The sequence below is a fragment of the Ahaetulla prasina genome, chromosome 4 (assembly GCF_028640845.1).
Source record: "Ahaetulla prasina isolate Xishuangbanna chromosome 4, ASM2864084v1, whole genome shotgun sequence".
NCBI classification, from domain to species: Eukaryota; Metazoa; Chordata; class Lepidosauria; order Squamata; family Colubridae; genus Ahaetulla; species Ahaetulla prasina.
The window spans coordinates 33,350,793-33,365,226 of NC_080542.1; the positions used below are offsets into that span (position 1 = coordinate 33,350,793).

The 14,434-nt window shown below is 37.7% G+C and overlaps 1 protein-coding gene across 2 annotated transcripts in view; it reads right to left on the reverse strand.

The window, feature by feature from the left end:
* Positions 1-9,569: 9,569 nt before the first annotated feature.
* Positions 9,570-14,434, reverse strand: part of PLXDC1 (plexin domain containing 1) — a 102,160-nt gene continuing 97,295 nt past the window's right edge. For both annotated transcript variants that reach the window (XM_058180804.1, XM_058180803.1), the window contains exon 14: positions 9,570-13,595. In XM_058180804.1, the coding sequence (XP_058036787.1) occupies positions 13,485-13,595 (111 nt within the window). In that variant the 3' untranslated portion in view covers positions 9,570-13,484. The remainder of the gene's footprint in view (positions 13,596-14,434) is intronic.

Sequence of the window (14,434 nt, forward strand, 5' to 3'; positions counted from 1 at the left end):
ACAGGAACTCTATTTCTCTAAACAATAATTCACCCGAAATAATAAAACGTGTCATTAATTCTCCTTTGTATCGCGTTTTGTACATTTCCCGCTACCCCCCCCCCTCCCACCTCCGCCCCGCCTTCGTTGAGCCTCGTACAATTGCACGATGGTTCGGAAATCTCCCGCCCTCCTATTTGGCTCCTCCCCGCTCATAAATAATAAGCAAGGTCACTCGGAGGATGTTGGCTTGCTTTGGTTTTGAATAATAATGAATAATTCATGAGAAGGCGGCTTGTTCTTCCAGAGGGCGCCAAATGGCCTCTTCCGTGCCTGATTTTCTAAAGGACGTAACAGAAGAAGCCCCATCGAATCATGGCGTTCTTGAATTTTGAAGCAGGCGTTTCTTTCTTCTTGACAACCAGGACCAGGAAAATCAAAGTCTTCCTGTCAGACAACTATCTCTGAAGTAGCCTTCCTCAGCCGGCTTCTTCAGTTCTGCCGGATTACAGTGCCCATTGCTCAACATATCGGCACCACTCAGAGACCGATTGGTCTTGAGGTCAACTTCAGGCTTCATAACAAGAAACAACTTTCTGCATTTGTACTACGGCGTGGACATTATGGAGCATTTTTCAGACATTTCATGAACACGTGGGTGGAGAATACAGCTCGCGTTTACTTTTTTGATTTACTCTTTTGATCTGGCCTGTTGAATTATCTTGTCTTCTTCTATTCATTTCAAGTAGCAGTGAAAGTCAATTGCAAATGATCAAGAATTGTGGGTTAAAGACTCATACACAGATTTTCCAGACATCGGGGGGGGGGGTCCCCTAAGGCCCCTTAAACCCTAAGGTATGACTTGGAGAAATACGATAGGTATTGAAAAGACCTATCTACACTAGTATTGTATAGCACAGAGCATTTTTGTAAGAGTTAACATTTCCACAATGATTTGTAGATGTCTTTGAAAAACCACTAGAGGTCCCTTCAAACCAAAAATAATATTGGGTTGAGCAAGTTTTAATGGATAGGAATTTGGTTGCCAAATTTAGGCATAATTTTTCTGCAAATGAAAACATTTAAATCAAATGAGGACTGGATGTTGCCTTTCAGTCTAAGCTGAAAAAATAACTCAGTAATATTTCTTATCCGGTTTTCTAGGAACCTAACAGATGCACAATGTTCTTCACTGGGAGACATTCCAAAACCTTGATTTTTATTATATTAATATCCTTTTTTGTGGTTGAAAACAACCCTAGAAAAGTCCCTCTCTAATTTTAAAAAAAGACATATAGAATGAATTAACCCGGAAACAAAGCAAAGACTAAGTTTTTAGGCAAGAACTTATGCTACAATGCCAGACACCAATTGAACTTCCAAAGACTTTTCATTATTACTATTCTATAATTCTTTTATTCTAACATAAATACATACACATAGAAATTTATGTTTGTTATGTAAACAGGTTTCCCAGAATTTTTGATTCCAATAAGAATTTCTACAATGTACAATATTCTATAATATTAAAACGCAGATAAATTTATAGAGGCATATTTGAATTGCTTTTTTAAAAAAATCCGTGTTATATTGTAAAATAAGGCCATTCATGGAATGTTTTTTGGTAGTTAAATGATTGGAATTATTATCTGCCATGTAGAGTCAGACAGTGAGGTTTATTGCAACATTTGGCCAAATTTTCAGATTATTTATTTGCTTAATTATTTTGATAATCTCCTTTTTGTGCTTATGTACTTGGTTTGTGAGTACATGGTGTTGAATTGCCTTTTTTGTACATAATGTGCCTGACAGTGGACTGCTGGTATCCAAACTCTTTGGAAATAGTTTGTAATCTTTTCAGTCCTAGTGAATAACAACAAATGTTTTTAGGAATCCTGAAAAATCTCCTTGGTTCAAGCCATCGCACATTTTCATATATCTGTGTTGTTAACAGCAAATACTCAACATTCTATTCTATAAGTATCTCCCACACTCACATTATTGTATACTATATACAGTGTACTATAAAAATACTATATATATTGTGAAATGTTGAAGGATAAGTATAGTTAATCTACTTATCCTTCAACATTTCACAATGCAGACAATATTCTGTTGCAATATGTTGCCAACACCCTAACTATTATTGAAAACCAATTTTTAATATTTCCTTTCATTTCAGGGAAGGATAGCTCTACAAAGTTTTTGTCTGTATGTGGCCACTTAATGAAGGAAAGCCAAATTGTTTATTATTTGAAAGAAATACTGGTAGCTGGACTGAGACAGTAAACTCAGTTATTGGATAATCTGCATGGAAAGAATAAACATTACTTTGATGGCAATGTTTACTTTCAGCTATTGGATTGCTTTGACTAAGCAACGATTGGCCAAGGAGGCTGTAATGAGCTGCAGACTCATAGGTATCCCGAGGAGCTGAATTTATATGTGGAAAGGTGTTTTTTTTTTAAATTAAAAAATATTTATTATACTGTCTCTAACTTCCTTAATCGTTAACAGAATCCAGTCTCCCTAGATAATTGACAGTGAAGCTGAAATCAAGTTAATTGAGTAAAAATAGTAAAGGGGAATCGTTTACTCAAACTTCCTTGAACACCCCCCAATAAATTACCTAGACCTTAATCCACACTTCAAAGAAGAAGGTCTATAACATAGATGGAGTTAATTAAAACTGTCTCCCAGCAGAACTGTATATTCACTACGATAAACATCACAGATGACATGTACCTACTCAAATTCCACACCCCCCACACAAAAAAAATCTGCCTTTCTATAAAAATATATGATTTCGGTATCCCGTTCATTGCCTTTCTTTCAGGAGTGTACTCCTTGCTCCTGAAAAAAGCCAACTCCTTTCCATGCAGCTGTTTGGCATCTTTCTTGCAAAACCCCAGCTTGGGACCCTCAAATTCTCTGCACAATTGGTGCCCAATGAGGGGGGGATTGTGCAAAACTAACAGCCAACAGATTGAGCCCAGCTGACATCAGACAATTTTGTCTGGTGGGGTTCTGTTCCTGCACTTCACCCCCTTTGGCGAAGGCAGTAAAAGGGTCCCGAGGTTCCGTTTGAACCACGGCAGCTGCTTGAAAAGGAGTTATTCGATGGGGTGCCTTAAATTTCGGTGTTTATGCCTAGTGTGTGTGTGTGTGTGTTTCTCTACCTCTTCCTCCCATTGCAGCTGGATTTACTTTCTATCACTCAATCTTACTTACACCCCAATTCCTGCGACCTAGGAAAGATTTAGGTGTGTGAAAGATTTAGGTGTGTGAGCTAAACTTAACTTAAACTTAACTTAAACTTAAACTTAACTCTGACTTTGGCAGCCACCAGCCTGATCTCTGAAAAAAAAGCCATATTTAGAAAGGAGGGGCTGTTACTCTGCATAAGAAGAGTTCTCCCAGGCACAGAGCCTGAAAACTGTCGGTGGAAAGTAAGAACGGAAGGACCCTTACTCTTTACTCTTTGAAGAAAGTCCTCTCAAGCGTGAAGCGCTTGCAAACTTTCAGTGGAAGGAGGGGCCCTTAATCTTTGCGGGGTGGGGGTGGGGAATCCTCCTGAACAAGCAGTCTGTAAACTGTTGGAAGGAAAAGAAAAAGATAGCGGAGCTGCTACCTCACTAGGAGGTCTCCACGGGTGGCTGTGGCCACCCAAAACAAAACAGTTCTTCTGCATATGAGATAGGAAATGGGTAAGTTCATTCTGGAGATTGTCCATTTCCCCATTGGGGAGATTCCTTGATACCTGGGATAGGAGAAAACTAACTGTCTCAGTAACAGTAACAGAGTTGGAAGGGACCTTGGAGGTCATCTAGTCCAACCCCTGCTCACGCAGGAGACCTGTACTTGGGATTCAAACCGCCGACTTTTCTGATTGACAAGCTCAGTGTTTTTGTCACTGTCAAGGCGGGGATGAAAAAAGTTATGCAGAAAAGTTATGTAGGGACTGAACTAAAATTGCAAATGAGTCTAATTTGGCCAGCTAAGGTACTTTTGATTATTAAAGGAAGAAAATAAAAATGCCTGGTCCCAGTTTGTAAAATGTAAGATCTGGATCTTTTCTCTTTGTAAGAAACACAGCCTTTGTGTATGTAATATATGTGTATTGTGCTTTTACATTTTTAAGTAAGAAAAGTTAATAGAAAAAGATCACTTAATTATGCTGTTGGTGATCTATAAAGGAAACATATATAAAACAATATAAATTTTCTTTAATTTCTCCACTTTACCGGGCTAATAGCCAGATGGCTTGCCTTAGAACAGTGATGGCGAACCTTCAGCGTTCTCGCGTGCCAGATTGCGTGCTGGAAGTGGTATGCGAAACCGTCCCGTCCCAAATGCGCGGCCTTGCTGGCTCCTGTCATGTTCCTGTGCTCAAACACACGCCGGTCAGCTGGCCATCGCGCGCACAGTGCTGGCGACCTCGGAAGTGGGGCGATCCATCGTGCATGAGCAAGCCACCAACCCGTTAGGCTGGGTGCCGGCTCGCACATACACGATGGACTGCCGCACTTCCAGGGTCCGCTGGCACCACGTGCGCAACGGCCAGTTGACCAGCGTGCGTTTGAGCACAAGAATGCAACGAGGAGCTGGCGAGGTCACGCATTTGGCACTGGACGGTTTCGTGTGCCACTTCCGGCACGCATGCCATAGATTCACCAACATGGCCTTAGAGGATAAGAAGTGGGGGAAGGGGGACTCTTTAATCACATTTCGTTCTGCAGCCTATGACCATTTGCAACTGCTAAACATTTCTTCTTTCTAAATCTCTTTAAGAAATGCCTGAAATAAGCTATGGGGAATAAAGTCTATGCAGATTCTCAATCATCCAGGTCAAGGACCTTGGAGTACCCATATCCAATGATCTAAGTGCCAAAGCCCACAGTAACATTATTGCCAAAATAGCATTAAGAGCTGTAAATCTAATCTTGCGTAGCTTCTTCTCCAGTAAGATTACACTACTAACCAGAGCATACAAAACATTTGCTAGACCAATACAGCTAATCTGTCTGGAACCCACACTACATACCGGACATTAATACAATTGAGCGCGTCAAGAAATATTTCACAAGAAGAGTCCTCCACTCCTCTGCTCACAAAAAATACCTTATGCCACCAGACTTGAAATTCTGGGTTTAGAAAATTTAGAACTATGCCGCCTTCGGTATGACTTGAGCATAGCTCATAAAATCATCTGTTACAATGTCCTTTCTGTCAATTCCTTCAGCTTCAACCACAGCAATACACGAGCACACTATAGATTCAAACTTAAAGTGAACTGCTCCAATCTCTATTGCAGAAAATATGACTTCAGTAACAGAGTTGTTAATGCTTGGAACACACTACCAGACTCAGTGGTCTCATCCCAAAAACCTCAAAGCTTTAACCTAAGACTGTCTACTGTTGACCTCACCCCACTCCTAAGAGGTCTGTAAGGGGCATGCATAAGAGCACCAGTGTGCCTACCGTCCCTGCCCTAATGTTCCCTTTAGTTGTATTCATTTTATGTATTCAATTCATGCTTATACTTATATATTATTTAATATGTATTTGACTAAATAAATAAATAAATGGTTGTCCCAAAGATGCTTTTTTTTCTAAAAGGCAATTAGACTTTCTTGATTTCTTTTTCCCTTTGAAAACATTTTGCTTCTCCTCCAAGAAACCTCTTCAGTTCTAACTGAATAAAGGGAATGCCAGCAAAGCAATGTGGGAGAAACCTTTTTTCACCTTTTCTTTCCTTTTCTTATCCCTTCCCCCAAGAAATTTCAACATGTAAAAAACCAGAAAAAAAGTCAAGGAAACAATATCCATTAATGGAAGAAAACTGCAAGAAGGTGACAAGCAGCTGGAAGAAAGCAAAACTACTTAAGTAGTTTTTTGCATCGGTCTTTACACAAAAGGAAAAAACAGTTCAACGTATCAAACAAAACCACAAAAACAGTTTGGTAAATTGCAGATTAGGAATGCAAGTCATAATAAGCAAGAAAATGGTAAGGGAATACCTATCCCTCTATATGAATTCAAATCACTAGGACCAGATGGATTTATAGAATAACGAAGTTGAAAGGGACCTTGGAGGTCATCCAGTCCAACTACCTGTCTAAGCAGGGGACCCTGTAACATTTCAAATAAACAGTTGTCCAATCTCTTCTTAAAAACCTCCAGTGTTAGAGCAACCACAACTTGGGGAAGCAAGTAATTCTGTAATGTGAGAGCTACCTCCAGTTTTTATTCAGGTTTTACCAAAGCTCAGGAAAGGAATATATAAATTACCCACAAACATTGTAGATTTGGGTACCTTTAAGTTTCCTTTAAGTTCTAGAGAAAGCAATAGCACAATGTGCTCAAACGCTGAAAAATTAGAGATTGGGAAATAAGCCTCTGTTGGGTTGTGTTTGCAGTTTCTTCTTTTAATTAGCACATGTGATAACAAACAGCAAGCAGTAAGTTAACCAGGAATTGAAACAACCAGCTAGCTAAAGCCAGGATTGATTGAATTATCCCCAGGATTGGCTTCCATTTCTTTTGAAAGTTTCCTTTCAACATTGCTAAAATATATGAAAAATGGTTGCAGGAATTGGGTAAATGTCTAGTTTAATGAAAAAAAGGACTAGACATGACATGACAGTGTTCCAATATCTAAAAAATATTCCCCTTCAGAAAAAGGAGAAGCCCATCCTAGGGATAATTCAATCAACCTTGACTTGAGCTAGCTTTTTTTTTTCAATTCCTGGTTAACTTACTGCTTGCTGTTTGTTATCATATATGCTAATTAAAAGAAACTGCAAACACACAACTCAACAAAGGCTTATTTCCCAAACTCTAATTTTTCAGTGTTTGAGCACATTCTGCTGTTGCTTTCTCTAGAATTTAAAAGAAACTCTCAATTGTCTAACAATGTTTGTTGGTAATTTATATACACCTTTCCTGAGCTTTGGTAAAATCTGAGGAAAAGCTAGAAGTATCCCTGCTACAAGGAATATTAAAGTTAATGGTAGCTGTAGTCGTCTCTGTAATTGTAAAAAACCTGTATTGTAATTGATGAATGGCATTCACAGCTGACATGCACATAACTTTGATTTTTATAATTGTACTTCACTTGTAAGAAAGCTAATGATTTGTAAATTGTATGTAGAAACGGAGGTTTGAGAAAAGAATGTAAGTTTTAGAAGAAATTAAAGGAAAGGTCTAGATAGGATGTAAGAAGGAAGCAAGAGAAACCTTATATATCGTCTGTGATAAGAAAGTTTAAGAAATGTGATTCAGAAGATTTGAAACTAGCATATGTTGTGTATTAAAATTTGAGTGATTTTGCATTGTAGTGTGGATGTATCCTTAATAATGCATTTGGAACTTTAAAAGAGGTGAATAGTTGCTACTAAATATATACTTGGCTTTCTGTTGAAGCCCGTGAAAGGAAAGCAAACAAATTTGTGAAGAAAGCCAGTTTGGTCTACTCATTAAGGAACCAGGCTAGAAGGCTAGAGGTTATGACTTCAAGTCCTACCTTAGCCATATAAACTAAAGCAAGTTTGTTTTCCGGGCAAGTTGTTTTCTCTCACCCCTAGGAAGAAGGCACATTTTTGTTTTCCTAAGCACTATTCCCTAATCTGCTGTGTTGCCTCCATTTGTATTGAATTTGAATTTCAAACTCCATTGAATTTGTATTGCAGCCTCTATCAGTAATTCCATCATTTATCTTGCACAAAAAACATTTCAGCATTGTCTCAATGCAGGCTAATAAGAAAAAAAAAGACACATGACTTTTTCACTTTTTATTTGTTTTACATTAAAATTCTAAATGGGTCATGAAAGCACTTTGTCCCTTAACATGGCATCTGATAAGGGTGAAAGGAGCGAGAGGAAAAAAAAGTTTGGCAATATTTAATAGAGCTCCATGGATAGGTAGAGTCTATCTGAAACAACCCCCCCCTCCAATATTTGGCTCTGGAAGCAATTCAGAAAATACATTCTCATGTATTATACCAACTTTTCAAGTTCTTATTCTCAAAAATTATTAAGAAAGGGAAAAGTATTAAATACCTTTGCAGCTCAATGGATGACCCAACTTTTACCTTAAGCTACACACTGAATACAAATAAGCCTATCATAAAATGGGGTCTTACTTTCTGCAACAGGAACTGCTCCTCTACGTTACTACCATTTGCTAATTCTGCTATTATACATATTCCCTAAAGTAGGGGGAAAAAATCAGCCTACCAGCATCAGCCTAATGAGGTAATTAAGCCAAATAAGGCTCAAAAGCAACTGTAACTAGTTTTAAACAAATTAAACTATTACTTAGCCAATTTAAATCTGGAACTTTCCCCATCTCTTGTATTGTAAATTCATCTTTTGGGAATCTGATTAAACTCTGGAATTGAACTATTTGCAGGTATTATGTGTGGGATTATGGCAAAGAAAGACGTACACTTTAAGTTCTGATATATATTTCCTCCACATGAGATTTTCCTGGACCTTGTGGCAAAAGGCCAAGACCCAACTCAGGGGATTTATTAGATTCTGAGACTGTAAACAATCCAACCCAGTTATAACACTTTTCATTTGTAAAGTCTCTTAAACAATTAATCTGCGTCCCACTGACCATGGGTCATCAAAGGAGTAGAAGTCACTTTGAGATCAAGCCAAACTGAACTCCAGTCAATGATTTATTGACCCTAACCCAGACCATGCCTAGCAAGAAAACCTTTCCCCAAAAGAAGGTTTGCACACCTGTGGAAACAAGCACCTGCTTTCTCGCTGGTGGAAATAACTGAGAGCTAAAGAAACAGACTTGAAAAATCCCTAATGACTCATTAGGTATAGATGAATGTTGAATGCTAATAGAATCCTGGCTACCCCACAATAACCACTAATGATTGTCTTTTGATTCAGTAGCCTTCAATAGGAACCTATTGGGAGAAATGGCAGTCACTTCAGGATCAATAGTTAATGCAAATGAAGCAGCATTGGATTTGGTTAGCCATCACCAATTGAATGGCTTGCCTGACTGCCGTTCTACCGCACCTCTTCCTGCTAATCAGATGCCAAGATCAATCAACACTTCAGCTACAGGATTTCCACCAGCTGGACAGCTATACAGTAAATATGTGTATTTATTATTGATACCATATATCACAAAAACGGGCAGACAAGACTTTAGTGAACTCCATCAGGTGAAACTCCAGGGAATACTTGCTGAAAACTGGGCATGGCAGATTGTGAAAGTAGTAACTTGTTGAGATAATTGGCTTTGTATTGATCCTTTCAAATAATTTTTCTCCTAAAATTTTTTTCTTGCTCCATAGAACAGAAGGGTTGCATAGTTTTGAGCATGGTAAGCAAGAGAGCCTATACTATTGTTTTCTAAATGAATCCCAATTGTATGCTTGTTACTCTATAACCTTCCTTTTTTACATCTAACAAGCATCAGTTCCTTTTTCCAAAGCAAGCATCTTTCATAAGGAAATCTAGGTGACAGTTCACCATAGGCCCAAAACAAGTCTCTTTCATGAAAATTCATATGAATCAAAATATGATTTCCCTGATAATAAAAGATATGCAAAAAATGGTCAAAGTGTAGATTTTAGTTTAATTGCATTGGAAGTTATTCACACATATTATGAATGACAGAATGGCTATGCAATCATATTGATGTAACACAAATCCATCCGAAGATCAGTCACAATTTTGGTTTTTTATTCTGAAACTTGAAGCAATCTGAAAAGTATTTTAGTACTTAATATTATGTATTATTGTAGTATCAACATTTCATTCCATGCAAATAATCCATATTAAATGCTTTGCCTGAAGCTTTCCTACTTCATCTTTCCCAAAATAGAAATATACTATAAATTCAAGTATGTAGAAAGAAATTAGGCCTTGCATTGCTATGAGATAAATAATATTAACTGAAAGGATTTTTATATACAGAGGGAGTTGCTGCAAGGACTCTTTATAGATCAGATATGTTCAACACATCCAAATTTGGCAATTTCCATAAACATGACCTCTAGCTATCTATATAGTTCCAAGAGACCCAGGACCTGGCCTTACACATTATGCTAACCCATGGTGTAACAGTGTATTAATAAACCTGAAAGTGGCTGGGTTTGTATAACATACTAAACTTAAATATTATGATCTGTAGGTCACTATGGCTGAGTTCATGCAACATGCTAAGCAAAACTGAACTTTTACCATGATGTATGAAACCAGCCTCAGAGTAACTGCAGACTCTGGTCAATATTATGATGCATACATTCACATTTTGCACTAAACCAAAAGGCATATTTTTGGTTTAGCACACTATGAATCCAAACTCTATAATTTGTACATCATGGTTCATGGCTTAGCATTTTGTGATTTATTTAATGAAGCATGGTAAAACAAACTATGAGCTAGTGTGATGTTTTAGCAAAGGAACAAAGTACTTTATTTTACATTTTGAACTTGAAAACAGGAAATTGCCCCCAAACAAGTTTATAAAACATCCATGTAAACCAGTATGGAGTGGAGTTAAAGGATGATGGTTTTTTTTCTGTTTTTAATTGCATCCTTTTGATTGTGAGACAATTTTTTCAAAAACAGTTGTGTGCAATTTTTAGGCCTGTGTTCTCTCTTCCTAATACACCTCTTTACAGAAGCATTCTAACAGTTGTGATTAAATAATAAGGTATATTTAATTATAAATTCTTTATAAATATTTTCCAAGATGGGGATTTGAGAAATGTTATTTCATATTTGGTTTTTATTGTTGCTACTTTTCTTTGGTCTTTTTAAAAATGTTCAGCAAAGATATATAAAATACTGGTAATAGCTCCAATTTCATTTTCTTCAATTTTGCATTGCTGTGCATTTATTTTCAATTAAAGTTCGATCTTGAAAAAACCCCTTGGACAGAAAAGCTTGGTCAAACCTCAGAGTCAGGGAGCACTATGCGAAGGAGCAGATATAGGATGCATCCCTATATGTAAAATTAGAGGTGATTTCCTCTCTTGTCGCACCTTTAACTAAGAGACCATGACACATTTATTTTCAATATGTGCAATCTCGCCATACAGTATGGATAGCATAAAGCACAGGTGTCAAACTTGTGGTGAAACATTGCCATCACGTGATGTATCATGATGTTTTTTCCCTTTGCAGAGCTGAGGTGTGCGTGGCCTGTATGTGACGCATCCGGTCTGCGGTCTGCCAGTTTGACACCCCTGGAAAGTATTTAACATCTCTGGGCTAAAGTACAATAAGTTATCTTTAAGATATGACATACACTAACAAATAAGTTTGGCTAAGTTTCTGGTAGTTAATTAAATTAACATATAATGGATTAGCAATATAATGTCCCTGCTTTTCTCTTTCCCCTGCATATAACAGCCAATATACATAATAAGCATACATGGGAAATTCAAAATGTGATGAAAAGTTACGTCCATATGAAATATTACCTGGAATAAAGGGAGGAGATGTGGGTTGTGGTTTACTACTTACTGTAATGTAAGTGGACAGCGTTTCATATTTACGCTCCTTAATTTTGGTTTGCTGTCTGTATTTATATGTTGGTGGGAACAATAGAGGCTGACATGGGATGGATGGAGAAAAGACCTGGATTGATAAACAATGTATGTTCTATCTCCTAAATCTTGTTTTAGAATTAAAACAAAGCAGGATTTAGTAGGACAGATCTGACTATTGGAAGATACCAAAATAGTATAGACTACTTTTTCCAAATCAGGGAGAAAAATCAGAACCCTTTCTGTACCAAAAGATGAATTAAAAATGTCTCAGCCAATCAGTGTTTCTTTGCCAGCCAACAAGGAAAACAAAGCAAGTTTTTTGGTTTTTTTGCATCTGAACAAAAAGAATGAAATTTGGGGATTTCATGTTTTTATGATGTTGACAAGCCACTGGACTGCTTATCCTGCTATACTGTGGTAGTCTTTTTACCCCAGTTCTGACATTCAACTATTTTACTGGGTGGCAAATAGGACAAAGCAAGCATTCCTGCCAATGACTGTATAAAACGCCAGTGCAAGGCAAAATAGTGCTGTTTGTACAATAACATTCACTAATTGTAAATTGTAAATGGTATAATTTCCTTCTTGGCAAAACCTTGGGAGTGTTACAAAGCCAGTACTTTGTCCAATGCTAACCCACCAGGATCACTTATGTGCCACCGAGTCAATCTGATCCATGTTCTGAGTTCGATTCCCATCTGGATGTAGTGTGTTTTGGAATGCATGGTTCATGGAACAGCAAATTGTTTAAGTGAGAAATAGTTTGCAACATTCTATTCTATCCTTTTAGAGATGCAGTTACTCTCTTATATAAGGAAAAATAGGAAATTGAGCAAAATCTAAAGAATCACACAATTTCCAAAACTTTTTAAAAAATTAAATATCCACAATTTAAAATGAGCCTGGAAATAACCCTGATATTTGCAATCCTGATTCCTACCTTTGGTATCATTTTTAATTGAAGCAGAAATAGAATTAGAAGAAAAATGGTGATATGGACATATAAAAAAATAAATTTCTAGTCATAAATTTCACAAATTTAGTATTTCCTTCATGAAAATAAACATGTCTACATCCTGTTGAGAAAATTTTCCACTTTGTTCTGCTACAGAAATCTATGTCCATATTTGGCTTTTAAGCCTTTAGAAAGAATACAAAATAATAGAACAATTCATAGCAGAAGTAATATGAGTTTGCTTGGTACAAAGTTTTATCTTCTGACTAGTTCAATGGCAGGTAGAGAAAATTACTGTCAATGGAAATGCCTCTAATTAACCTCCTCCGATTTGGCTAATTGTATGTCACCATTCCACTTAAGGCTGCATTTCAGGCCCAGCCCAAACTGAGATGCTTCATTCAATAACTATGGTGACTAGGCTGAGGTTTTGAAAAGTCCAAGTCAGACCAGCTGTTCCATGGCTCTCTAATTTTAAAAAACCTTCATATCTTTCAAGGAAAGTTTAGCAGGACATCTTCAATCTTAGCTAGAAAATTATATTTCCCTCTTTCCTAATCTGTATTTGAAGGAGGAAAATAGTTCCACACATTATTTTGGCACTGTACAATTACCGTTAGAATGTCTACAAAGATGGGTTGGGCAGAGGATGTTTCCCATAGTCCATAATATCTACAGATGGCTACACCTGACAATATTCATGCAAGATAGTCAGGTACTATTAACTTCTGCAGTGAAGTCATAACTTTTCTTCATGATTTACCCGGTAGCCCTATGCCATATGTGCCTCCTGTTTTAATATTTTATTTTATTGATTGATTGATTATGAAATTTATTTGCCACCCATCCCATTTCAAAGCACTCTTAGTTTATCCATTCCAATCCTCCCTTGGGGCTTCTTTTTAATTTTGCTTGATTTTCCTTCCCCTCCCCCTTTCAGCTATACCCATCATAAAATAAAACAGTAGATGGGAGACTTGATTAAAGGTATAGGAGCAATAAAGGAGGTATACTCTTTAACACTGATCTGCTTCAACAAAACTGTCCTTTTCCTGACCAGATGGTTCTACTTCAGTGTAAGGTGAGCGGTTTCTGAACTTCATGGTAGGCCACTGATGTGGTCTTCGCTGTAGTGCAAAAAGAAAGAGAAAAGTTTCAATTTGAGAAAAGGAAGTTTTTTGTTAAACACACACACCTCTCCCACACAAATTTCTATCTGCTTTTTATCATGGCTTACTAATTGCAGTTCTCACCCTCCAATGTTCAATGTTGTATTAGTCTTCTAAAAAACGTTAGGAACCGTATTCCTTCTTCAGTGTTATCTTTACCACAACACTGTGTGGTAGACCAGGCTAGTCCCCTAGAAAATTTTATCTGAATTTGCATTCCCTTAGTTCTTAACTGAATAATCTAGCCATTGTACCACACAAAATCTTAATCAAGGCTGTTCTTAGATTTGGGGAGAGGTTGGATAAAATGCTTTCTGCAGTTATTGACATACTCTAGATCCGTGATGGTGAACCTGTGGCCCGCGTGCCAAAGATAGCATGCAGAGCCCTCTCTGTGGGCACGAGCGCCATCGCCAGCTGCTCTTCTGGTTTCTGGCGCTCCAGCTGGTTTTCATGTGCGCCAGAGCACCGGAAACCTGAAAATTAGCTGGCCAGTCGGTCTTTGAGTTTCCAGCACTTCGGCTCGTGCGAAGACCAGCTGGCCGGTGCTCATGTGTGTGCCAGAAACCCGAAGATCAGCTGGCTGGTGCGCGTATGTGCACCAGCCAGCTGGTCTTCAGTTTTTGGCACTGCGGCAAGTGCACACATTCCAGTTTGGGCACTTGGTGCCAAAAAGGTTCGCCATCATTGCTCTAGATCATTTTGTTTTCTAGTTTTGCTTCCTTCCAAATCCTTTTTTCCAGATTCTTTTTTCCTTTTTTCACTTTTGAAAGAATCACAAAGTGCTGTCACTTCCC